Genomic DNA, 23,736 nt, shown 5'->3' with positions numbered 1-23,736 from the left:
GGGGCAATGCAGAGGCCTCATGCCTCAGCAGAATCAGAGGCAATGAGAAACTGTCTCACGGGAGCCTCCCAGAGGAGAAAGCGGGTGAGTGGGAGGGAGGTGTGGCAATTTCTTAGAAGCTTCTTGTCCTCCCTTGATCCAGAGGATCACAGAAAAAAGACCTATCTCCCCCACCCCCGTCTCCCCAGCAGAGACAGAACGGAGAGCCTAGAGACTTCCTCTCTCACCAAACCACCCTCCTTGCCAGGGCAGGGTCAGAGACGGCCGAGTAGAGAGCTGAGACTTTTGTCCGTGGGTCGTAACACCCCTGCCCGACCCCCATGGTGCCAGTGGACACCTTGGGGAGTCTGGACTTCCAAGCTGACCCAGTGATAAGGAGGCACCACTTCACCTGACTCCCAGCGGTGTGTCAGAGGAGGCCTAATTGAGATTCAGAACTTTCACCATTCCCCAGGGGTAACAAAGCCACCTCCACTGTGGTGTCAGTGGAGAGCAAAGCATGAGGGCATCTTTCTGCAGTCTTCACGATAAGAAGCCAGTTGAGCTTTCAGAGGGAAAACTCATGAAAGTGTACCCCCACGTCACCCCCAAAAACCTGGGTCCCCAGGACATTCTTCAAACTCTCAAGCTAGTCCTCATTCAGCCTCCAGCAATGCATTAACTGCCATTTAAGTGTCCCTACCAGTTGCTGGCCCCAGCAGTGGCTTCTGTTCCCGGTAAGCTGCTCCTAGTAAACTGATTCTCTGTGTTCACCCGTCTCTGGCTGGCCTAGGAAGACTTGCTGATGTTCAGTTTGTCCAGCTTTTTAACTGTTTCGAGAATGACAACTCTCAAGCTCTTTCCATGTTGGGGTGGAATCTAGAATTTCTATGTTCGTTTTTATTCACTGTGTTCTTTCTGTTCCTCAGACTGGATAATCTCAAATGACCTGTCTAAAAGTTCGCTGATTCTTCTGCCCACTCAAATCTGTTTTGAGTTTTAAGCCTTCCTAGTTAACTTTTTTTTTTTTTTCAGTTATTCTACTTTGCGACTCCAGAATTTCCACTGGGTTCTTCTTTTTTCCTACTTCCTATCTCTTTCCTTATATTATCGATTGGAGACATTATTCTCATATTTTTCTTTACTCCCTTAGACATAGTTGCCTTTGAATATATTTAAAATAGCTGATTTAAAGTCTTTGTCTAGTAGGGCTAATGTCTGGGGTTCTTTAAGGAAAGATTTTATTGATTGCTTCCCCTGCCCCAACCCCTTTTTTATGTGTCATACTTTCCTGTTTCTTTGCATGTCCTATAGTCTTTTGTTGAAAACTGGACATTTAAAATAATATAACTTGGCAACTCTGGAAATCAGCCTCTCCCCGCTCTCCAAGATTTGTTGTTGTTGCTGCTTGCTATAGTTGTTATTGTTGGATTAGTGACTTTTTTTTCGACTAATTCTGTAAAGTCTGTATTCTTTATTGTGAAATCTCCATTGATTAGCTTAGTGGTCAGCTAATGACTGGACGGAGATTCTCTTAGGTGCCTGGAACCAACAAATCTCCTAGTCTTTCACGTCAGGCTGTGTACATGCTGGGGCAATCAGCCAAGCAGTTGGAAACTCTGCCTTAGCCTTCATTTTCTGCTTAGGAAAAGCCTCAAGGTCAGCCAGGGGTGAATGTTTAGGGCCATCTCATGTCTTTCTTGATCATGCTCACAGCCCTAGGCATACACACAGCCCTACACATGTGCCTAACCTCTAGATTTCCAGGGATCTATCAGAGCTTTTCAAAACTTCTGTGGATATCTCTCTTACCGGCTTTTCCTTTAAGCTTTCTGGCTAGTCTGTCATTTACCCCAATGTTATCCACTGTCTCAGGCAGCCACAAAGTTAAAACAATTGCCTGTAATTGTTTTTGCCAAAGTCCCCTGAGTGGAAGACTTTTTGCGCTGGGTAGGCCCCTACTGAGGTCAAATACAGATTACTTTGTAGGTGAGGACTTCCAGATAACCAGCAGACAGGTCAAATCATGACAGTTCTTTAGAAATGAAAGAACTGTCATTTCTAAATTGGAATCTGGGCTGTGATTTTCAAGGCTGCCACGGAACTGAAGAGTAAATCATGGAACAGTGACATAAAACTTGCTGTTCATACTGAAATCCAGTTGTTCTTCTTGAATAAATGTTTCCCGAGCTGCTGTAAGATTTTAGCTAATTTCCAGAGTCTGAAAAAGCTGATTTCTGACCAATTTTGCCAGACTTTTCATTGATTTTACAGAAGAGAGAATTTTAAGAAATCTTATGCAATTATTTTTGTTGATATCTCCCCTGTTTTTCATGACTTCACCCAGAGCAGCAAGGAATAACCTTCACGGTTAAAATAATTTCCTCATTTAATTAAACCAACTTAGCTGGATGTGAGTATCTTGAAATTGTAAAAACGTGATTTAGAACAGCTATGCTATCCAAATTACTTCTTGAAATCTTTTTGTCTTAATCATAAAGTATGATAATATTCTGAAGCTAGCGAACCTATATCTGAATCCTGTTAAATGGCTATAACTTTATATTACTTCACCATGTGGCTAAAACACAAAGTCTAATCAGTCTTTTATCACTGAACTTTTAGATCTATGAGTATTTTTAGATATTAGGCTCTCCATATTACTGTCCCTTTATTATGAACTCAAATTTGCTTTTGATTAACAGTCAAATCTGAAAAGGTGAGACGGAGACTAAATGGTTTAAAATTATATTTGGGCATTCCTATTTCCATTGGTGCTAAAATATATTTGAACATGGAATGGAATTCAGAACTTCAAGAAAGAGAGGTGGTGTCTCAAGAGTTGATGTCACACAGCCTGTGTCCTGAGAGGCATAGAAGTTGGAGCTGGACAGTGGCTGTTCATTCTGCTAACCGTGGCAGAGACTGCTCTTCTAAAAGCGAGCTCTTCAAACTTAATATCTTAATCACTTCTAATGAGGATAATAAGAATTTTCTTTCTCAAGTTAAAGGTTTAAGAAAATCCTGATAAGATGTACTGTTTCCTAAAGCTTATTTTAATTGTGTTTTTCTTTTACTGCCAGCGGTCATCCGGCTATCAAGTCGTAGACCCGGGTAAGTATGTTTGGCAGCGATTGCTTATTCTTCTCTCCGGACTCACCGTTACTTAGTTTCAGGGAGTTGGGTTAAACAAGTTGCTTATTCCAGACAAATTTGATTTCCTGGGAGGATTTAGGATTTAGGAGAAAGAAAGTCAGTGGGAGAACTGAAAACTTAGTTCTTAAAACATGTATCGCTTACAGAATGGGTCTGTATATGCTCAGCATTGTCGAACGTGACATTTTGAAAGAGTCGTTCTCTTAATCGTTCCCACAGGAGAGTTTTAAGTCTGACATACAGTGAGAGGTTAATTCTTACATAGTTCAGGGGGCCAGGTTTTGGGGAATAAAACCAGTTGCTCAAGCGCAGGCCTGTTTGTTATTTACAACTGCTCATTACTGCCTACAAAAGGGAGGAGAAGATTCCCACTTGCCTTTCCTTCCTTCTCGCTGTATTGAGCATTTCAGCCCCATCTCATTCATAAACAAAGCCTCTTCTCCATCTCTGGGCCAGCTAAGGCTCCTAGGCCTCCCTGGGAAGTCTCATGTGTGTCTCACACCCAGAAGGCTCTGTGGTTCTGGGTTCGTTCTCCCTTCACTAAAGTAAGCATTTTGAGGTTGCTACCTGGCCGTGTGGGGAGGGAAGCCATATTCACTGCTTGCCTGCACTTCTCTGCCTAGCTGGTGCATCTTCTGATATCAACTCGATAATTATGCTCTGCATTGGTAGCTGTATTCTGGTGGCTATGCTCGTGTTGATGGGTGTCGTCATTGGTCTTTACATCAAAGTGACCAGGGCATTAAAGTGAGTGAGTAAATAACACCCCTCAAATGGGACCCTTGAGCAGGGTCTCTCCTTGCCCTGGGGCCGCGCGCTGGGCAAGGTCAGGAAGGTGGGGGGTGGGCAGGTTTAAAAAGGCAAAGGCAGGTGAGCCTAGAATCTTGGCTTCCTCCCCGTCTGGCTTGGGGTTGTGAGCTCATAAGTGAGTGTTCTCAGCCAGGTGGCTGTGTGTCAGCGCTGAGGTGCTGTCACTGACGTCAGGGCTTTGCCCTCAGCGGGTTGACTCGGCACACTGGCTGGGTCCCTCTGTCCCCGGCACGGCACCGTGGACCGAAGACTGTGAGGAGACTGCACCAGCGAGTCTCTGCCCCGTGGTCCCTCAGGCCGGGCTGACTCCATCTCTTGCCTGAGCTGAGGGGTGCTCAGGGTGTGCTCATATTCTCTGCCCATGGCCTTGGGGACAGTGAGGTGGTGGCCTGTCGGACTGTGGGGAGCCAGAGCTGTGTGAAGCTCCTGGGAGACAGTCCTTGACAAGGGAGTGTAGATCAGACAAGACATAATTAAATTTGGGGACAGGACCTTTCAAATATGGGAGAGGCAAGGCATCAGGAGCAGTGATGTTCCCATTCTAGGGCAGCTAAGCCCGTGAGCTGGACGGTAAACTCCAGACCCGGGGGCCGGCCGACTGCGCCCCTTCCCCATCATGCTCTGCACTTGGCGGGCCTGCGGCGACCAGACCCCCACTGGCACGTCACTCTCCCTTCTTCTCTGTGATCTGACTTGACATTTCTAGCAATCTTAGGAGAGGAAGAAACTAGATAGGAGCTTGGGAGGGGGGCAGACAGCTCTCACGTCAGGCTGGTGTCCCGTGTATGGCTGGCTCCAGCCCTAAAGTTGCCAGCTCCGCCGACAATTCGTTAACAAATGGACTGAGAGGGAAGATTGTAATCCCGTGTGTTGTGTGTTTTTTTCTTAAGAGTTCCAAACGTTCCTGTTTGTTTCACCTTAAATAACGATCCAGCCATGGTCGCCCAGGACAAAGTCACGGCGGCCACATCTATCACCGCCGCGTCCTGTCCCAACCTCGGGTGCTGTGATGACTGTAACTTGTATGCCAATTTCGAAGCCCTGCCACCGTGCTACTGTAATGTAAATGAGGGGCTCTGACTTGGGGGGACACAAATATCCTGATGAGCAATATTTCTTTCTTAGTAGATGTTTTATTATTCTAGTCGTTTTATAGTGTTTACGTTATATTATGTACTATATAATAATATATTTATGTACTTTTGAATAAATGCAATATTGAAAATAATCCTGCCTCTGGCATTTTTGTTATAAATGTACCTAAATTTGTGTATCACCCACTCTGGGACTCGGGGCAACTAGTTTGTAATATTACATCGCAGTAGAAGGAGAGAGTAGAAAATAGGAGCATCTAGCACATCTCCAACCCCCAGAAGAAAAATATGTATTGATCTTCCAGCGTTTCCAGTTTCCAACCTAACTAAACTTCCCACGCTGGAGTGAGTAGTTCATTCAGCTCCTCTCCTTCTGAGGGCTTCGTTCCCTCTAATCCGGCTACTCCACCTCAGACAATCAGGTTCCACAGCCTGACGGGGATGGCCACAAATCCCGGAGAGCGAGAGAACAGCCAGGTGGGATGGTGCTGGGTTTTTCAGGCTGCGTGACCTGTGTAATGATCGGGTTGAGCTCAGCGGCGCCAAACGGACATTTACAAAACCTGAGATTCCTCCTCCGGGCGTCCTCCGAATCTTCAGATTTCCTCCTCCTCGGATTGCTCTATAACTGATCTTTGCTGACTCGGTTGTCAATGTCTTTAACTGCTAACGGGACCCTCCGGCTCAGTGCCAAAGCCCAGGTTCTCTTGGTCTCAGCAGTAGCCATAGGATGTACTACTGACGACTTCTGTTCCTGCTCTTTCCACTGAGCCTTCTGGAACCCCTTGCTAATCACAGACTCCCCATCTGTAAACCATAATTTGTAATGTCATTAACAAAACCCTTGCTTCGTGAGCATCATGTGTTTTACTGAATGTAAAGAATTAACTAGTAACAGGTGTTTACCCACTAAAAGGGATTACAAAGGATGACAGGTAGAGGGAATATTCAGCACTTTAGTAACAGTGGAATTTGCCAGAAGGGGTATGGGAGTGGAGCTGTTTTCACAGAGCAGTCCTTGGAACTGCGGAGAATCTCCCTGGAGGGTGAGTGCCCCCAGCCCCAGTAGGAGTTTTAAGAGAGAAAGTTAAGGCTGCATCCTCCTCCTCGAGAACTTCTGGCTGAGCTGGAGCTCTTTGTCTCTCTCCTGGCATCTACTGCTTCCAGCCTTGTCTTAGGTGGTATGTGCGCTTCCGTTTTCTCCTGTCACCAGCAAGCTCCTGAGTGGAGCTGCGCAGGTGCCTTGGTGAGCGTCCCACCTCTTAGGGAACACAATGTCTCAATGTCACAGGTGCTGGCCTTGCCACTGCAGCACCGGGCGTGGGGCCAAACACCTGGTGCAGGGACCCAACCTGGAAAGGATCCTCTGGGTCACAAGATAGGCCTGTGCCCTCTCTAAGGACCCCAATATTCTAGAGCCCAGTGAGGAGTTCTGGGCACCAGGACAGTCAGTACCTCATAAAAGGGTTGAGGGCAACCAGGAAGGTTAGAGGATCACTCTAACCTCACTTTACCTCCACAGAGCTGCTGGGAAGATTCTTTAAAAATTGGTCATCATTTCCTGATTAAAAAGCTCTAATTGAACTTAGAATAAAATCCAGACTCCTCATCCGACCTACAAGTTCTTCACCACTTGAGCATGATCTATCTCTCCTTTCTATCCTCTCATCCACAAAACTGGCCAGACTTCCCTTATTCTGCTGATGTGCCCAGCTGGTTCCTGCCTCAGGGCCTTTGCACGTGCCCATTCTTCTGCCTAAAATGAATCCCCCAAGCCCGGATCACATGCGAACGCCTCTTTCTGTGTTTGTTGGAATTTCGTCTTTTCAAGATGCCCCTCTTCCCACCCTAATATTGCATCTCTCCCCGACCAAACGCAGCCACTCTCTATCCCGTCACCATTTTACTAGATTTATAGCACCTCCCACTATTCGTAGTTTATTTTTATTTGTCTTTTGTCTCTCTCAGAGAATAAGTTCCACGTGGGCAGGGACGGTGTTTCTCGTATTCAATTCTGTATCCCCAGGTCCCGGAACAGTAGCTAATGAATATTTGTTGAATGAATGAATGAATGAATGAATGAGAAGAGGGCAGCCCCACATACAAGCTCCTCATAAGCACAACTTCCGCACATCACAGGTGCCGGACGTGCCCCGGCAGCACTGCGCTCACCTTGGACACCAGAGTCCCTTCTCTCATCTATAAAACAGTGCCCGGGGGACTTAATTCGCCTTCTTCAGGCTCTCTGGACGTAACCAGATAGAAATGCCTGGAAGCTGAACCTGGACCTGCCCCGTTTTTTCCCTCCTCATCCTGTGCCACCACCTCCTGTCCCTCAGTGTCAGCACCATGGCAGGCATCAGAGTGGCCCAGTGCCACCCCCACCCCTCACGTGATCCAAAGGCTGTAATATTTAAAGAAAGGCAGTGAAGGCCGAAGGTGTGAACGATGTCACCCCTTTGCGATTTGAACAAATAACGGGGCAAGGGCCCGATTCCCAGTCTGCACCACGTGGAACTTCAGTGCCCACTGTATGCCAAGTGTTGCAGATGCCCTGGGAGACCTTTATCTCGGTGCTCCCAGGAGAGCAAACACTCACTGTTGGGGGTGCTGATAATGGACCAGCCTCACAGCTGCTATATTCTTATGGAAATCTACTCCTTATGTGGTCAAACTAACACATGTCCCTGGAGGTCGCCAGGAGGCTTATGAAACCAGATAGTTGTAGGACAGAGAAGTATAAAAGCTCGCTTGCCCTTTCTACTGTTCCTCTGCTTACGAAGATGGAAGCCATGAGAAGCCTCATCCCTTTGGTTCTTTTAATTGTGTCATGTTTGGCAGAGTTTAATTTGACTCAGTCTGAAGGTAAGAAATTGAATCTGTTTTTTAATCAAAACAGGGAGACCTCCTTTCAAGAGGCCTCTGCCCAAAGTTTTTAAACATTTAATATCTGCCGTTGGCCCTAACACACAGAATATTTACTCATATGCTTTTGATGGGATTTTAAGTTAGTACTAAAGTTTTTTTTCAGGCCCATAAGGCAATAAAAATTAAAAAGCACAAAGAATTTTACCAGGTAATTTCACTACTAAGAATTAATAGTTAGGAAATACTCATATAAGTGCACAAAGGTATGCGTACCGTGCACTTACATAATCGTAAAAAGCAATGTTCATTTCCATCACTTATTCTGTAAGTTATGATAAATCCATACAAAGGAATAATCTTTGGCAATTTCTGAAAGATAAGATTGGGCTATAAGAAGGGTATCTAGGATCTACCTTAAAAGGGAAAAAAAACTATCTGAAATTTGTACAATAGGATGATGTTTATATTTAAAATACATACATTTGAGAATTAAAAAAAATTGAAGTGGAAGAGAAGAAGAAAAGTAGGTTCTGGAAATATTTGCAAGAAGTTTTTAATGATCGTTCTTGGGCGGATGGGGTTATATATTTTTCCTTTAATTGTCTTTGCTTCCTAGTTTTTTTCACTAATAATATTAACAGTTATGGTCAGGGAAAACGAAATAGAAGACTACCATTATAAGGACATCACCCATCTGTCACAGATAAAAATGAAAACGAACACCTTCGTTTCTAAGTGGAGTTTTTAACCATTAGTCAAGTTCTGTTACGAAGTATTTGATTTTTTAAAAATTCACATTCAGTTATAGTTGCTGCTGCTGGTCTGCCTCTTCTACAATAGCTTTATTGCAATATAATTCACATACTATAAAATCCATCCTTCCAAACTGTGAAATTTAGTGGCTTTTAGTATAGACGCAGGATTATGCAACGATCAACATTAATTCGAGAACATTTCTTCCCCCCACAAAGAAACTCCGTACCCACGAACAGTTCCTCTCCATTTCCCCAATGTCCCCAACGTCCCCAAGGGAACCGCTGCTCTCCTGTTCTACCTCTGTAGATTGACCTATTCCGGATATTTTGGACAAAGGGCGTCAGGCCCTATGTGGTCTTTCACTCCACACCGCGGTTACAAGTTTATTTATGCTGCGCCATGTACATCAGCACCCCATTCCTGGTTATCACCGGATAGACCGCACTTCATTTCCTTATTCACCAGTTGATGAATATTTGGGTTTTCCACTTTTCGTTTGGGGGTTGTTAGTGCTGCTAAGAACATCGGTGTACACATTTTCGTGTGGATCTATTTTCATTCCCCTTCGGGGTATGGCTAGCCCTGGAGTTGCTGGGTCATGCTAACTCTCTGTTTCATCTTTGAGGACTAGCCGGACTGCTTTCGTAGGAACTGTCCCATACCCATTCCCTTGAGCGGCGGTGAAGGGTTCCAGTTGCTCCACACCTTTGCTAATCAACACTTGTTATTTTCTGTTTTTGACTCTCGTTTTTGTCTCACATCCTAATCGGTGTGAAGCGGTATCCCATTCTGGTTTGGATTTGCATTTTCCTGATGACTAATGGTGTTCAGTATCTCTTTTATGAGCCATTTGTGTCTCGTTTGGAGAAATATCTAGTTTGGTTCTCTGCGCATTTTCAATTGGGTTGTCTTTGAATTATTGAGTTGTAAGAGTGTTTCGTATACTCTAGCTATAAAGCTTCTTTTTAAAACTATTGCTTCAGGCCCTAATATATTTATTCTTTGATGCACCATGTATAGAGAAATCATAAATTTCTCCCCAAGGGCTCCAAGAACGGGAAATCAATTGCCGTGGCTGACTTTGGAGTGAGCTGAATTACCATTCACAATTACTGGCCTGCCTGTGTGGATATTCCATGTGGGGTTAGACTCCCAGGCCCTGGATGAGGAGGGTATGGACTGCCGACACTCAATGTCACCTGTGGTCTCTACCAGGCAAATCCAGCTGCAGGGCCAGCCTGGGAGGCGCCAGCCAGTCAGAGATCCACAAAGCCTTTATCCTGCAATTAAATTCCGACGAGGACTGTGCCTGGACTCTAGAAAGACCAGAAAACAAGAGTACCAGGATCGTCTTTTCCCATTTCCAGTAAGTAGAGGCTTCAGGTCCTCATGGGGATGGCTGACTCCTCTGGGTCTCTGTGGGAAGGAGGCATCTGCCCTCTAGGTGGTGACAACACCCACGCCCAGGGTGATGATAATGGCTGATAGGCCCTGACTGATTCCCGCCCCTGGCTCTGGTCACAGAGGTCTTGCGAGCTTGGTACAAGCGCTACAGGCACAGGGAGGTTGGGAGTTGTCACAGGTCACAGAGCAAGTACGTGGACTGTCCAGGGTTAGCATCCAGCCAGCCTCCTTCCAGGTTCTAGGCCCTAAAACACTAAACTTGTAGTTCCAAACATCACTGTGCATAGAATCCACAGGGGAACCTCTACGATCTCAGATTCCCAGGCTGCACCCCACGGAGTCAGGTCACGATTCTGCGGGTGGGGCCCAGGCATCAGTGTGTGTGTGTGTGTGTGTGTGTGTGTGTTATTGTAAACATTTTATTTTGCCATATATACTCACAAGCGTGTTATAAGGGCCCAGGTGATTGCAGTAGGGGTCAAGCTGAGAGCAGGCCCCCACCCCCCAGCCCTCCGGGACAGATGCAGTCTAATCCCCATTCACTGCATGAGAAGGTCCAGAGAAGTCCCTTAAATTCCCCTCAAATCGCATACTCATAAAAGTGGGAAAGGAATTGAATCCAAACAACCTGGCTTCAGAGTCAAACCCTTATTTTCTAAGCCTCGTCACCAGACTCTTGGCTGTCGGTTTGAATTTCCCTTTTTAATCATTGCAAGTCCAAGTATATGTAGGCTACACTAGCAGCAAGCTCAGTAAGTCCTCACCGAGTGTCATCAATAGGTTCTGTGACTTTAACCAAAACGACATATAACAACGCCAATTCTACCACAGGCTTACTGATAGAAACAGGAGTTAAGGGCCCACGGCATCTTATCAACGTTACAATGGAATGGCATTGAACAGAACGGCATTGTTTGAGGACCTGCTGTCCTCTCGCGCCATCCCAGCGGTCCTGAAACCAGAGAGGGTGTCAGACACATCTGCGGGGTTTGATAAGCCATGACTGCTGGGCCCTGGCCCCAGATTCTCTGATTTGGATGGGGTGGGCGGGGCCTGAGAATTCCCATAAGTAACCAGCTCCCAGGTGATGCTGCGGTCGAGGTCCTACACTTTTGGAGTCACGGTCCGATACCAGTGCAGTAGGAACTAACTTCCGTTTGGCCTTCAAAGAAACAAAGGAGAAGGTGGGCTTTCAAACTTCCTGGAATGGTGGAGCTGTTGAGAAACACATATTACTATTTCTGCCGCGTCGGAAGAGAGAAGAGAGAGCAGAAGCGTGGGAAGCACGAGGAAAGGGGGGAAAGGACACTTCGCTCCCCGGACCCCGCCTGTGTGCCGGGCCTGTGCCTGGGACTTCATGCCCTGATATCAGCCCACGTGCCAAAGCATAAAGTCGGCGTGAGAATCCCACCTGCGGGCCAGAGAACTGTAATCGAGACAGGTTAAGTCACTCTCCAGATTACACGGAGGTGTCCCAGGTGCGGGAAGAATTCGGGTTTGCTGGCCCTGGTGGTTTTTCCTCTAAGTCATCCTAGAAATGTGACCTCTGAGGGCATTTGGAGGCACCTTGTCAGTATGGGCTGAAAACACAGCCCTGGACTGCCCTGTCTAAGGCGGGATGTGGGATGAAATGGTGGTGTGAGGGAAGGAAGGGACGACCAGGGAGATGCCCCATTTACTTTACCTTGAGAAGGGTGGCCATTTCAAAAAACTTGCTTCACCTTTAAACAGCTTTGGATTTCAAACGACAAAGGGGACCGATTCTAAACAGGGAGGTTCTGCGCCCAACAGTCAAATGGGCACGGAGAACGGGAGAGATGGGAACGGGGAGAAGGGGCGGAGTCCTGGATTCCAGGCCCTCCCCTTCCCGACTCGCTTCATGTAAGACGCTGGCAAAAGCAGTTCATTCCGCTCGCTGAGCCATTTGCAGATCGGCGCCGCGTGGCTGGATGTTGACGGAGGTGTGTGTGCACGCGGCGGGTCTTGGAGACGTTGAAATGAAGACGGAATTACCACCGCTTGGTAAACTAATGTCAATGTGAACAGTTGACTTCTCTGTGAAACCCTCTTTGCCGGTGGCTCTTTAACCACAGGTGCGTTCTGTTCACAGGCTTGATCCAGATGGAAGTTGTGAACGTGAAAACATTAAAGTCTTTGACGGAAACTCTACCAATGGGTCTCTGCTGGGGGAAGTCTGCAGTACAAGTCACTACGTTCCCATATTTGAATCAGCATCCAAAACACTGACGTTTCAAGTAGTCACTGACTCTGCAAAAATTCAAAGAACCGTCTTCATCTTTTACTACTTTTTCTCTCCTGGCACCTGTAAGTTCTCATTTATGATTCCTATGCACACAGCACCTTTGAGGACGGAAGGTTATACACTCTCCCACCGGGGCTGTAATCTTGAGTCTGAGTCTGTTCTCTCAGAGACATCTCTGTCTGCCAGAGTAGTCTCTACCTTGCATATATAAGAATCACCTAAAGAGCTTCTGAAATCAGATTCCTGGGCCCCACCACAGAGAGTCTGATTTGTTACTTTTGGACTGGAGCCCACGAATTTGCCTTTCTAACCAGGTCCCAGGTGAGGCAGATGGGTGGGGCTGACAGATGGCTGGGTTACATGCTGATCAGATCTCTGCATCGTGTTAGAGACCGAAGCAGACTCCCTCGGTCCTGCCTGTCTGATGACAACCCTGAGGTCTCCTGAGATGCCTACTCAGGGCCCGCCCCGCCTCTGCGCTGACTCACAGGCTCTGGGTTGGGGCTGGAGAACCTTCACGTTCAACAGGTTCCCCGGGTGACTGAGGAAGACCGGAGGGCAACGGAGAAGCACCGACCTAACTGGTCGGCCATCCGACGTCACGTGGTTCTGCAGGCACGGCTCCCAGGCTCCACTGCAGCCCGAAGCGGGGCCGAGCAGCTCTGTGGGCGGGTTCACGTGCGAAGCCCCACTCTGGGTCTTTCGAGGCCCGGGGCTGACCAGGTCACTCTGCTCAAACCTCCGATTCCTTGGTGCTGACACATGTCCAGGTGGAGCGGTCGTGGTTTTCCCAGGCGGGACCCCGGGCACCTTTCCACGCCTCACCTCTGGCCGCTACCTGGGGCGTAGCCTTTGTTTCAGGCCACCTGAACCATTTCCCCGCCCCCTAAAAGGAGCCTTCGGGGTGGTTTCTTCGTGTTTTGTTTGTCCAGCTGCGTGCTCTCTCCTGGGGGAGGGGGAGCCCAGGGCGGCTTTGGGGAGGCGGCACTGAGCTGAGCTTTGAACAGTCGTGTGACCAGGGGAGGGAACGGCGGGAATCAGTGGAGGCCTCGTGTCTGCTGGAGCCCCCAGCCTGAGGCGACGTGGGAAGAAAGGACAGACTGGAACAGCCAGTCACGTGGTCGTGGCCAGGGAGCCTGGAACGCCAGGCCGGGGCTCAGTGAGGAGGAGCCTCCAGTGTTAGTCCTCAGAGTGTGACTGCGTTTTCTACGGCTCAGTCCAGGGAATGGAGGGTCTGTCTCTACAGCTGGGACAGATCTTACAGTGAGAGTTTAATAGTATTTGGCAGTGTTATAAAAATTTCCTCTCTGCCCTGCACCAATGGGCAGAAACTCCAGTGATAAGGGTGAAAATCTCAGTGTGCTACCATTTCAAAAGAGGGAAATGAAGTAAAACTTGGTGAGGCTTAAGCAACTCCGATTCATGCACAAAACAAAGGAAAAGTCTGTCTTGATTTACACTCTTGGTCATCCTCAACTCCTTTCCAGCTATCCCGAAGTGCGGTGGTTACCTGGACACTCTCGAAGGGTCCTTTACCAGCCCCAATTACCCAAAGCCACATCCCGAGATGGCCTATTGTGTGTGGCACATACAAGTGGAGAAAGGTTACAAGATAAAATTGAACTTCAAAGAGATTTTGTAAGTACTATGGTCCACTTCTGCTGGAGCAAGTGCAGTGAGTCCACCTGGCAAATGGGGCGCTTGGAGAAGAGAAATTTTCACATACACCCTTCTCCCCATCAATAAACACTTTTCAAATAATGGGATGTATAAAAGGAACAGATACTATTGTATTAAACTGACTATTTTTCTGAAGCTGTGGAGGTCACCAGGGACTGGCAAAGCCCTAGGTTTGTCATCCTAAACCTGAGATGTCATTGTAAGGAAAAATCCTTAATCGCTTAAGACTGGGATGGTTGGGATTATAGAAAATAGAATTGCGTGGGTTTGCAAAGCTGTTTTACCAGACGCCCTGCTCCTCCAGCCTGGAAGTGGATGAGCAATGCAGATTTGATTTCGTTGCTGTGTATGACGGCTCCTCCACCACCTCCGGCCTGATTGGACAAGTGTGCGGCCGTGTGAGGCCCACCTTCGAATCCTCATCAGACTCTCTGACCGTCGTGCTATCAACAGATTATGCCAATTCCTACCGGGGCTTTTCTGCTTCCTACACTTCGATTTACACGGAAACCGTCAACACGAGTAAGTCATGTTCCCTTAGCTATTCTGAGCCCTCTGAAGATTGTGTACGTAGAAATGGCTCCTTAATTTTTAGCCTACCTGTGGCTTTCCCTGTGTGCAAGACTGTCACATGCGCTTTGGAACATATTCATAATCAGGAGCTTGAGTTCTGTGTATTGCTTAATGCAAGAGGAAATTAATGATTGTATTAACCTGTAAAAGATTTTTACAGAAAATTCGGTTTCCCTTAATGTCTTTTGCAAAGGGCCATTAAAAACATTAGGTTTATAGATTCCGGCTGCAAACAAGGTCACAGCGAACATTGTAAAGCAGTGGATCGTCATCTGCTTTGCTATCTCGGGCTTCTGATGACAGTTTAGGGCAAAATGGGTTTTGCGTGTTTATATATTCTCCTGCTCACACGTAGCTTTCTAAAATCCAAAGTTCCTGGTTAACATAATCTTTTTTTTTTTTTTTTTAACAGCGTCTTTGACTTGCTCCTCTGACAAGATGAGAGCTATCATAAATAAATCCTACCTGGAATCGTTGAGATACAATGAGATTAACTTAAAACTAAATGACCCAACTTGCAGACCCAAAATATCAAATGTTGTGGAATTTTCTATCCCCCTTGATGGATGCGGAACAATCAAAAAGGTAGAGTTAAGCGTCAATAGCTGGGTTTTGTCAAATGCCAGAGGCCGTGGGGTAATGCTGACGGCGTGATACTGGCTGGCTGCTTTAACCAACGACTTCCAAATCTTAGTGCTTGAACACGTGGTAAGCACGTATGCGCATTTGGTGCACACACTCATCTACACACAAGTGCCAACTTACTGCATTCATACTCAGGGTAACTAGAGGGTAGTTATCTTTCCCAAAAGGTAAAGAACTCTGAGAACTCACTGGAGTTTGAATATCTATATGCTGTGGGTTTCACAGCCCACTAGTAATACTTGCATAGAAAATGTTACATCTCATACTTAGCAAAAATCTAGCTGTATTTTTATGATTTTCTTTTCCCTATAAATACAGGAGGTAAAAACATCCTTACTTTAAACATGAAGGACGTAAGTTTGTGATTTGTTCTACATTTTCTAGAACTTCAAGACATTTTCAACCCGTGGGACCCCTTGATACATACATACCCTGGACTTTTCGCTTAGGTTGTTGAACAGGAATTGCTAAGAAGTAAATCATTATTTTTTTGCCCAAAATGTATACCTGGGATATTACAATGCAAATCTCTAGGGAAGGCAGCCTGAGCCTATTGCAGGACCTCTATCTGCATACATTTGGGAAACTGCCCAGTTAGCCATCCTTCCTTAGTGCTGTTTATGGAAGTCAGTATGTTATTGGGTCTAAAATCCTTATATGGCTGAAAATTTGTATTCAAAATTGTTTTTAATGTAACGAAAAATTTCTGTCTAATTTTCCAAGTCTTTCTGATCCAACCTAAATCTTTCAACTCACACTTTTTCTTTCTACCAAAAATGTGTCTTAAAAAACCCCCACACATGTAAGGTTTATAGTATTCTGACATGAAAACCATTATCTCGCGATTTAAGAAAATCATGTCTCTACTGGCAAATGGCATTCACATCAATGCTCTAAAATATTACGGGACTTATAACATTTGAATTCCATCTTGTGCTGCAGGTCGAAGATCATTCAATTACTTATACCAATATAATCACCTTCACGACATTCTCAACTTCTGAAGTCATCACCCGTCAGAAACAGTTCCAGATTATTGTGAAGTGTGAAATGGAATACAATTCTACCGTGGAGATGATGTACATAACAGAAGATGATGTAATCCAAAATCAAAGTGCACTGGGAAAATATAACACAAGTATGGCTCTTTTTGAATCTGAGTCATTTGAAAAGCCTATACAGAAGTCACCATATTATGTGGATTTGAACCAAACTGTTTTTGTCCAAGTCAGTCTGCAAGCATCAGATCCAAATTTGGTGGTGTTTCTTGATACTTGCAGTGCCTCTCCCACATCTGACTTTGCATCTCCAACCTATGACCTGATCGAGAGTGGGTATGTACTGATCGATGACATTCTTCGAGGATTAGTAATGACTTTAACGAAGTAATATGTCTATATAGCTCATATATACATATATATTCTCTAGTACTACTGCCTTAGAATTTAATAAATTTAACCTTTTCATAAAATAGTGACTGCGTGCTAGCTACAAATAAGTGAAAACATTTCTATAGCCATAGTCCATATTCACTAGACTTTTAAGTACATTTACAAAATATCTGCTGGTAGAAACAAATTTGTTTTGTCAAGAAGATTTTATTTTTGCTTTTTTCCCCCACACATTTTGGTTATTTAAAAAAACCCAGAAGATTATTTCATATGTTCCAGAAAACGTGTAATTAGTAAAGTATATGTGGCATTCTTATTTTAAAAAAAGGTCAAATTCTTTTTTTTAAAAGCTCTCCTTTTTTCCCCCTATAATCTGATGGATTTTAACTATATCAGCCAAACTGACACATTCATGGCAAGTATGTAAAGCAACGTGTTTGAATTTAATACATCCGAATTAATTTTCTAATGAATTCACATGGACTTGGAATTTTAGAGCCAGAGGGAACTATCTCACCCAGGACCTAGGTCTGTAGGCTCAGTCACTGTGGTCTGAGCTAAAGAATTGCCTTTCTAGGGAGATTTTTCAATCTAAAAATTAGACAGTTTAAAGAAAACTTTATATCATCTCTTTTCAATATCGAAACTACTGAACTTCTGTATATGTTCTAAATGTGTCATCAATTCTGCTCCAGATGTAATCGAGATGAGACTTGTGAGGTGTATCCCCTATCTGGACACTACGGAAGATTCCACTTTAATGCCTTTAAATTCTTGAAAAGTCTGAGCTCTGTGTATCTACGGTGTAAGGTTTTGATATGCGATAGTGGTGACAATCAGTCTCGCTGCAGCCAAGGCTGCATCTCTAGAAGGAAACGAGACATTTCTTCATACAAATGGAAGACTGATGCCATCATAGGACCCATTCGTCTGAAAAGAGATCGACGTGCAAGTGCAAATTCCGGTAAGAAAAAAAGCTATTTCACGACCTAAGAACACTTCGTGGCTCAGAAAATGCTGCTCAAATATGGTTCTTCTTAAGCACATAGAGGTTGGAGATTTACGATAATTTCAGCAATCCCCTAAAGAGGGTATGAGTTTTAAGTGCACAAGATTAATTTTTATTTTTCTTAGTATAAATGTAATGTCCTCACTTCTAAACACAACATTTTTCCTTAGCTTTCTGACTTATTATAGACACTATGGCACATAAATAAGTCAAAAGCAATGTATTTTTAAGGTGAACCAGCATCTCACACTATCACCTATTGGGGGAAAAAAAGCTTTTCTTAAAAAAACAGAAAATATTATATTTTTAAAACATCCCTGCTTCTTTTTAAAGGATCGAAACTAGACCTCTGCCAAGTTTCATGGAAAAGAGGCAATGGTAAATACTCAAGGATAATCTATAATTCAGTGGTTTAGGATAAACCATGATTAAATAAAAACTGCTTATAAGAATTTCTTATGTGAAAATGATCCTGGTATAAAAGAATCCTATGATTTGTCTTTATTACTTGAATGGCCTGTGAAGGAGTATGATTTGGTCTGTGCAAGAGAGTTCTATGACCAAAACAAAAACAAAAACAAAAAAAAAACAACAAAAATTAAATTCGGTAATTGTGTAAACGCATTAGCTAAAAAGACAATGCGTCTATGATAGTTTGAAATTAGTTGAAAAGTCTTGAATTAGAAAAATATTTTTCAATTTCAAAGGAAGAAATTGTTTCTCCAACAATAAAACATATTTTGACAACACTGGGCAATAGTGACCATTAGTAAATGAACCTGCATTCTGTTTGATTATTATGCTTGAATTTCACAAGTTTTTCACCTTATGTCAGGGAACCAAACTGAATTAGCCATTTAAACAAATAAATGAAAGGACATTTTATCTTTGAAATGAAACATAAACATAAGCTAATTCAAATATTTGATAACAGTTCCTGTATGTTGTGTTCATGTGATACATTAATTGGTGCATGAGATTCATAGGCTATGTAGAGATACACATTTATGAAAATTTTGTAATGCCAAGTAATACTTTCCTTTAGATCATTTTTACCTTGTTTTCATTTACAGGATTTCAGTATCAAAATCACAGAGATGACACTCAGAATCAACCTTTCAACAGCCTGCACCTGTTTTCATTCGTGGTCCTTGCTCTGAATGTTGTGATTGTGGCCACGGTCGTTGTGAGGCATTTTGTGAATCGGAGAACAGCCTACAACTACCAGAAGCTGCAGGACTGTTAACTAAAGGGTCCAGCCTTACGTGAGACACGCTGCTCCTGAGTGTGGAAATGCTACCTCGCAGCTACATGCATCATGAATAAACTAGGGAAGGTCTCATCAGAGTGACAGGCAGGTCCTCCTGTCGTTGTGGTCAGAGTGTTTTTCCTTGCAGGACGACTGAAATAAATAAGCATTATACATTAAAAAACTAAGACCACCAAAATAGTTAATGAATTTTTTAAATGTTTTACGTTTATGAAAAAGGATGTTAAGTAAACGTTAGATGATAAGAAAATGGTTATTTTTAAGAAAAGTAGTCTTCAGCATTAAATGTATTTATTTTGTAGATGTGAATATGCTACCTTTGAAGCATATACAATAGTTGTAACTTCTGAAACTAAAGGATGACAGCGAGAATTGACATCTCCTTGAGTCATAGGCCTTACTGCATAAATGTAGAGTCTCAGCACATCACACCTTAAACATCCAGAAAAGGGCATTGGAACGAAGAACCTGACTTTAAAAGGAGACTTCCGGATAGCTTGGTTAATAGATAAAACAACAATTCTCCTCTCATTTACCACTAAACACCAAAACCCAAAGTAATAATCCCAGTAAAGAGTGGCAAGGACAGTATACTTTCCCATCTATAGCAGCCGAACAAATATTGTTAAAGACCTCAGTGTGAACTAATCATACACATGCCCTATGTCACATCTAGTTATCTTAGATGAACAACACAGCTCTATTTTGTCACCTAACGGCGCAGCTGGTTTCAAGTTCTAAAATGCGTCAAAACAGGCAACCACATTCCTGAATGCCCAAAGCGATTCCCTTCACTCCTATATACATGTACTGAGTGTACAGAGTGCTGGGGGATACACATAATGGGTATGATCGCGTCTCTACCCCCACAGAACAGGTTCTTAGGGGCCCGATTGATTTCTAGCCAGAGTTCAATTTGTTCCTTTTGAAACAGACAAAGCTTGTTTTGAGTAAATGACGTGATGAGTAAATGATGATTTGAGTCAACTAACCAGTTAACAGAGTTTAGAAAAAAAATAAAAATTATGGCTTCCTGGCAGACAGTTTATTTTTCATAAGACTCTTGGCAAGATCTGAAAATAAATTCTTATGCCAGCAGACGGACAGAAACCAAAAGGTCAACCTACTAGCATCTGAACATTAAGGAGTCAATTAAAAAATCTTTAAGGTGGCAATGTGGTAAAGAGAGAGAATTCTGTTCTTTATAACATTTTGTACAGTTTAAGACAATGATAAAGGTTTTGATAATGAAGAATTAGAAAATGCAACATTTCTAGTCTGCAAAGAGAGTGACTGCCATAGATGCCATAGAAGTTTAGTAATCAGAGAAGATTTAATTAGCAACAAATCTCAGAACCTCTTCAGCTGTTTCTTTACCCGTCTCTATGAAGACACCCTCTGATTTGTCAAACTTACTACTTTATCAAAGAGAAGTAAACTTTGGTTCTAATTTCTAACAGATTCATGTGAAAATTGAAGAATTCACACTGTTCTTTCTCTGATCAGTTCTCTGTGGATTTCTAGCGGCCCCACCGTTTGGAAATGCACAGCCCCCTCTTCCCTTGCCTCCACGGGGCCTGCGCCCCTCTTATCCCGCCCTACACAGCCCTGTGAGCAGTGAGAGGAGTGGTCCCTAACTTTGCACACGGCGACCTTACACTGCAGGTAGACCACATCGTAGCTGCTGAGAAAGCTGAAGGCATTGAACTTGAACTGGGCCATGTTCTTCTGGTGAGAGTGGAGGTTGACATAGGTATTGTCTTTGATGCACCTGATGGGAAGAAGAACGCCAAGTCAAAAGGATTAAGTTAAAGCATGAATTCACTCTGATCCAAACAATTAAGCTTGGATCCAGACCTCTGAATTCTAAATAGAGTTCTTCCCATTACCCACTCTTCTATTTAAAACAAACAAACTTTATAACACTACCACGAGTGGAAAAACCATTATTTCTGGCCAGAAATAGAAAGGAATTATAAAATAAACATAATAAAAACAAAACAAGGTAATTATATTCTAGCTAGAACCATTGGCTTCAGAAGGCCTACTCTGTTTTGTCAAAGGGAAGATGAAAGGATGGGGGTTGTATTATTTGAAGGTGAACTTAGATTATTTTAGAATGTATTTATAAACCCTAGTGCAATCACTGAAAGAGTTAAGAAGTATAAATGATACATCAAGAGAGGAGATAAAACTGGAATAATATAAAATGCTCAGTTAACACCAGCATATAAAATGCTTTGTTTAAACCCAAAGAGACAGCACAAGGAGAGAGGGGTGGGGGAGAAACAAGGAACAAATGCGACACACAGAAAATAGTCATCAAGATGGGAGATTTTAATCCAGCGATATCAATCATCACTTTTAGTGCGAATGGTCTAAATATACTGATTTAAAGACAGTGACTGCTAGCGTAGATTTAAAAAGAATCCAAGACTTATCTATATGTTGTCTATAAGAAACCCGCTTTAACTATAAAGACATAGATAAATTAAAAGTAAAGGGATAGAGATTTACTATGCTACTGCTGATGAAAAGAAAGCTGAAGTAGCCATATTAATTTCAAACAAAACAGCCTTCAGAGCCACGATAATCATCAGAGGTGAAGAGAAGCATTATATAATAACAAAGGGTGATTCCTCCAAGGAGACATAACAATCCTTAGTGTAAATGCACCTAGCAGCAGAGTGTCAAAATATATGATAGAACGGAATATATGCTGATGGAACTGAAAAGAGAAATCGGTAAATCCACTATTATAGTTGGAGACTTCAACACCCCTCTATCAGTCATTGACAGACCTAACAGGCAGAAAATCAGGAAAAATACAGATGACCCAAACAGCTTTGTCGACCCGCTAGACCTAACTGTCACTTATAGAACACTCCATCCAACAACAGCATTCTTCTGAGGCCCACATGGAACATTCACCAGACCACAGACCACATTCTGGATCACAAGACGCACCTTAACAAATTTAAAAGAACAGAAATCACACAAAATACATCCTCAGATCACCATGGCATTAAACTAGAAATCAATAACAGAAAGGTTGCTAGAAAATTCCTACGTATTAGGGAATTAAACTGCACACTTCTGAGTAATTCATAGATAGAAGAAAAAGTCTCAAAAGAAATTTTAAAAATATTTCAAACTATGCAAAAATGAATATACGATTTACCAGAATTAGTGGGAAGCAGCTAAAGTGGTGCTTAGAGGGAAATTTATAGCCTTAAAATGCATATATTGGAAAAGAAGAAAGATGTAAAACCAACAATCCAAGCTCCCACCTTAGGAAATTAGAGCAAGAAGAGCAAATTGAACCTAAAGCAAGTAGGGAAAAAAGTGTTGGTTGTTAAATTCTGGCACCAGACTGTACCAAACTCAGCCTCCTCCTTGATATATTTGTGAGAATTAAAGGGAAGAGCTTTCTCACTCAGACTTCAGTGCCACATCTGTGCACTGCCCACACCATGGCTCACACCACCTAGGGAAGGGGCTGCCTCTTGCTCCTCCCCTGGCTTGGGGAAATAGGCACTACGATGCTTCTCAGGGCTTAGGATATATCAGTAAGCAATGCGTTTTTGATGTTTTTGCACTGGTTGCCAATTGCCCATTTGTAAACCTTTTGCTCTTATTAGGGAACAAGGGAGCTACAGAGGCAAACAACGTGCCAGAGTTCTAACTTGACAGATCCTTTGTTTAACCAAAGGAGCCAGAATAAATCTCACTACTGCACAAGCTTAGCCTGGGATAACTCGCCAGGCCACCAACGTGGGCCAAATGTCCTGAGGACTGGGAAGTATTACAAAGTTATAAACCTCAGTGGGAAGGGAATGGGTGTGAAAGCGGGGGATGGGACAGCGGAATCCAAGACAGCAAGGGCTCTGCCCAGGACCCTTGGGGGATTCAAGGGAAGTTGTCCATTTTCTATAATTATTTGTCCCCCAGTGGGATCAGAGGGATGGCGAGGGCCTTGACTCTGCCTCTGGGGCTTGATGAAGACTCTTGCACAGGGTGACGATTTAAGACTACTAGTTGAGAAGCCACAGGTCCCCTTCCCCGACGGGACTGCCCCATGAATATAACAGTCAGCCCCAGAGGGCCTTCCATTTTCCTTACCCTTGCCGGATCAAATCATACTTGACAGTTGTAAAATCACGGGGATCTGGAGAAGCCACGCAGGTATCCACGAAGACCCTCAGGCTGGGATTGGGGCTGCGGACCGTGGCCTGGAGGAAGACTTCGTTCCTCTGCCTGGCATAGTACGGCCCCCTGCTCCCCGCGGGCTGGGCCACGGGCAACTCGAGGAATGATATGGCCACATCGTAGCCGGCACCCTGCCTCGGGATGTCCGCCCCAGGAACAATTTCAATGGCTGACTGGCCGTCTGCCCTGCAGGTGAGCTTCAGCTGAGGCACCTTGTGTCTCACAATGACCCGGCTGGGGTGGCCCGACATTCGGCCTCTGATGGAGTTGGAGTAGCTGCGGGAGCCAAGGCTTTCCTGAGAGGACAAGAGGGGAGCTGGTGGCTGGTGCTCCTGGCCGCCGACAAGCATCTTCCTTTATGAGTGGAGACCTCTGCTGCTTGGTGCTAGCTCGCTGACGGGCTGGAGGCCAGAGGCTTTGGGCCTCACCTCCGCGGTACCTAATGCCATGATGCGGTGACCGTATATCTTTGCTCCTTGGAGTTTGGGGTGCATGCAGGGAGCCCCCGGTGGGTGAGCCTGGACTCCCTTCTCCCCTCCCGTGAGGGCCGGGCTGTGGCGGGAGGCCCCCACTGGCTACTGTGATCCTCCACCCATTCCCCTCCTCAGCCCGTGGGCTTCTCAGACAAG

General features: G+C 44.3%; 3 protein-coding genes across 3 annotated transcripts in view; 2 read left to right on the top strand and 1 right to left on the bottom strand.

Moving 5' to 3' along the window:
• The first annotated feature begins 3,011 nt into the window (after positions 1–3,011).
• LOC105306714 (protein FAM24A-like) lies at positions 3,012–5,025 on the top strand. Its single transcript, XM_011381897.2, has 3 exons — positions 3,012–3,093; positions 3,759–3,882; positions 4,836–5,025. The coding sequence occupies exons 1-3, from the start codon at positions 3,012–3,014 to the stop codon at positions 5,023–5,025; spliced, it is 396 nt and encodes a 131-aa protein (XP_011380199.2).
• Positions 5,026–7,822: 2,797 nt separating this feature from the next.
• Positions 7,823–18,874, top strand: CUZD1 (CUB and zona pellucida like domains 1). The gene is made up of 9 exons (XM_011381896.1): positions 7,823–7,904; positions 9,879–10,029; positions 12,178–12,392; positions 13,818–13,968; positions 14,315–14,532; positions 14,996–15,168; positions 16,171–16,562; positions 17,315–17,583; positions 18,702–18,874. The coding sequence occupies exons 1-9, from the start codon at positions 7,823–7,825 to the stop codon at positions 18,872–18,874; spliced, it is 1,824 nt and encodes a 607-aa protein (XP_011380198.1).
• Positions 18,875–19,324: 450 nt separating this feature from the next.
• LOC105306712 (deleted in malignant brain tumors 1 protein-like) overlaps positions 19,325–23,736 on the bottom strand; it is a 95,385-nt gene continuing 90,973 nt past the window's right edge. The window contains exons 25-26 of the mRNA XM_011381895.1: positions 20,537–20,669; positions 19,325–19,330 (exon numbers count right to left, since the gene is read on the bottom strand). Coding sequence (XP_011380197.1) covers positions 19,325–19,330; positions 20,537–20,669 — 139 coding nt within the window. The remainder of the gene's footprint in view (positions 19,331–20,536; positions 20,670–23,736) is intronic.

This window comes from Pteropus vampyrus, unplaced genomic scaffold, assembly GCF_000151845.1.
Source record: "Pteropus vampyrus isolate Shadow unplaced genomic scaffold, Pvam_2.0 Scaffold454, whole genome shotgun sequence".
Lineage (NCBI taxonomy): Eukaryota > Metazoa > Chordata > Mammalia > Chiroptera > Pteropodidae > Pteropus > Pteropus vampyrus.
This window is presented reverse-complemented; position numbering and strand designations above follow the sequence as displayed.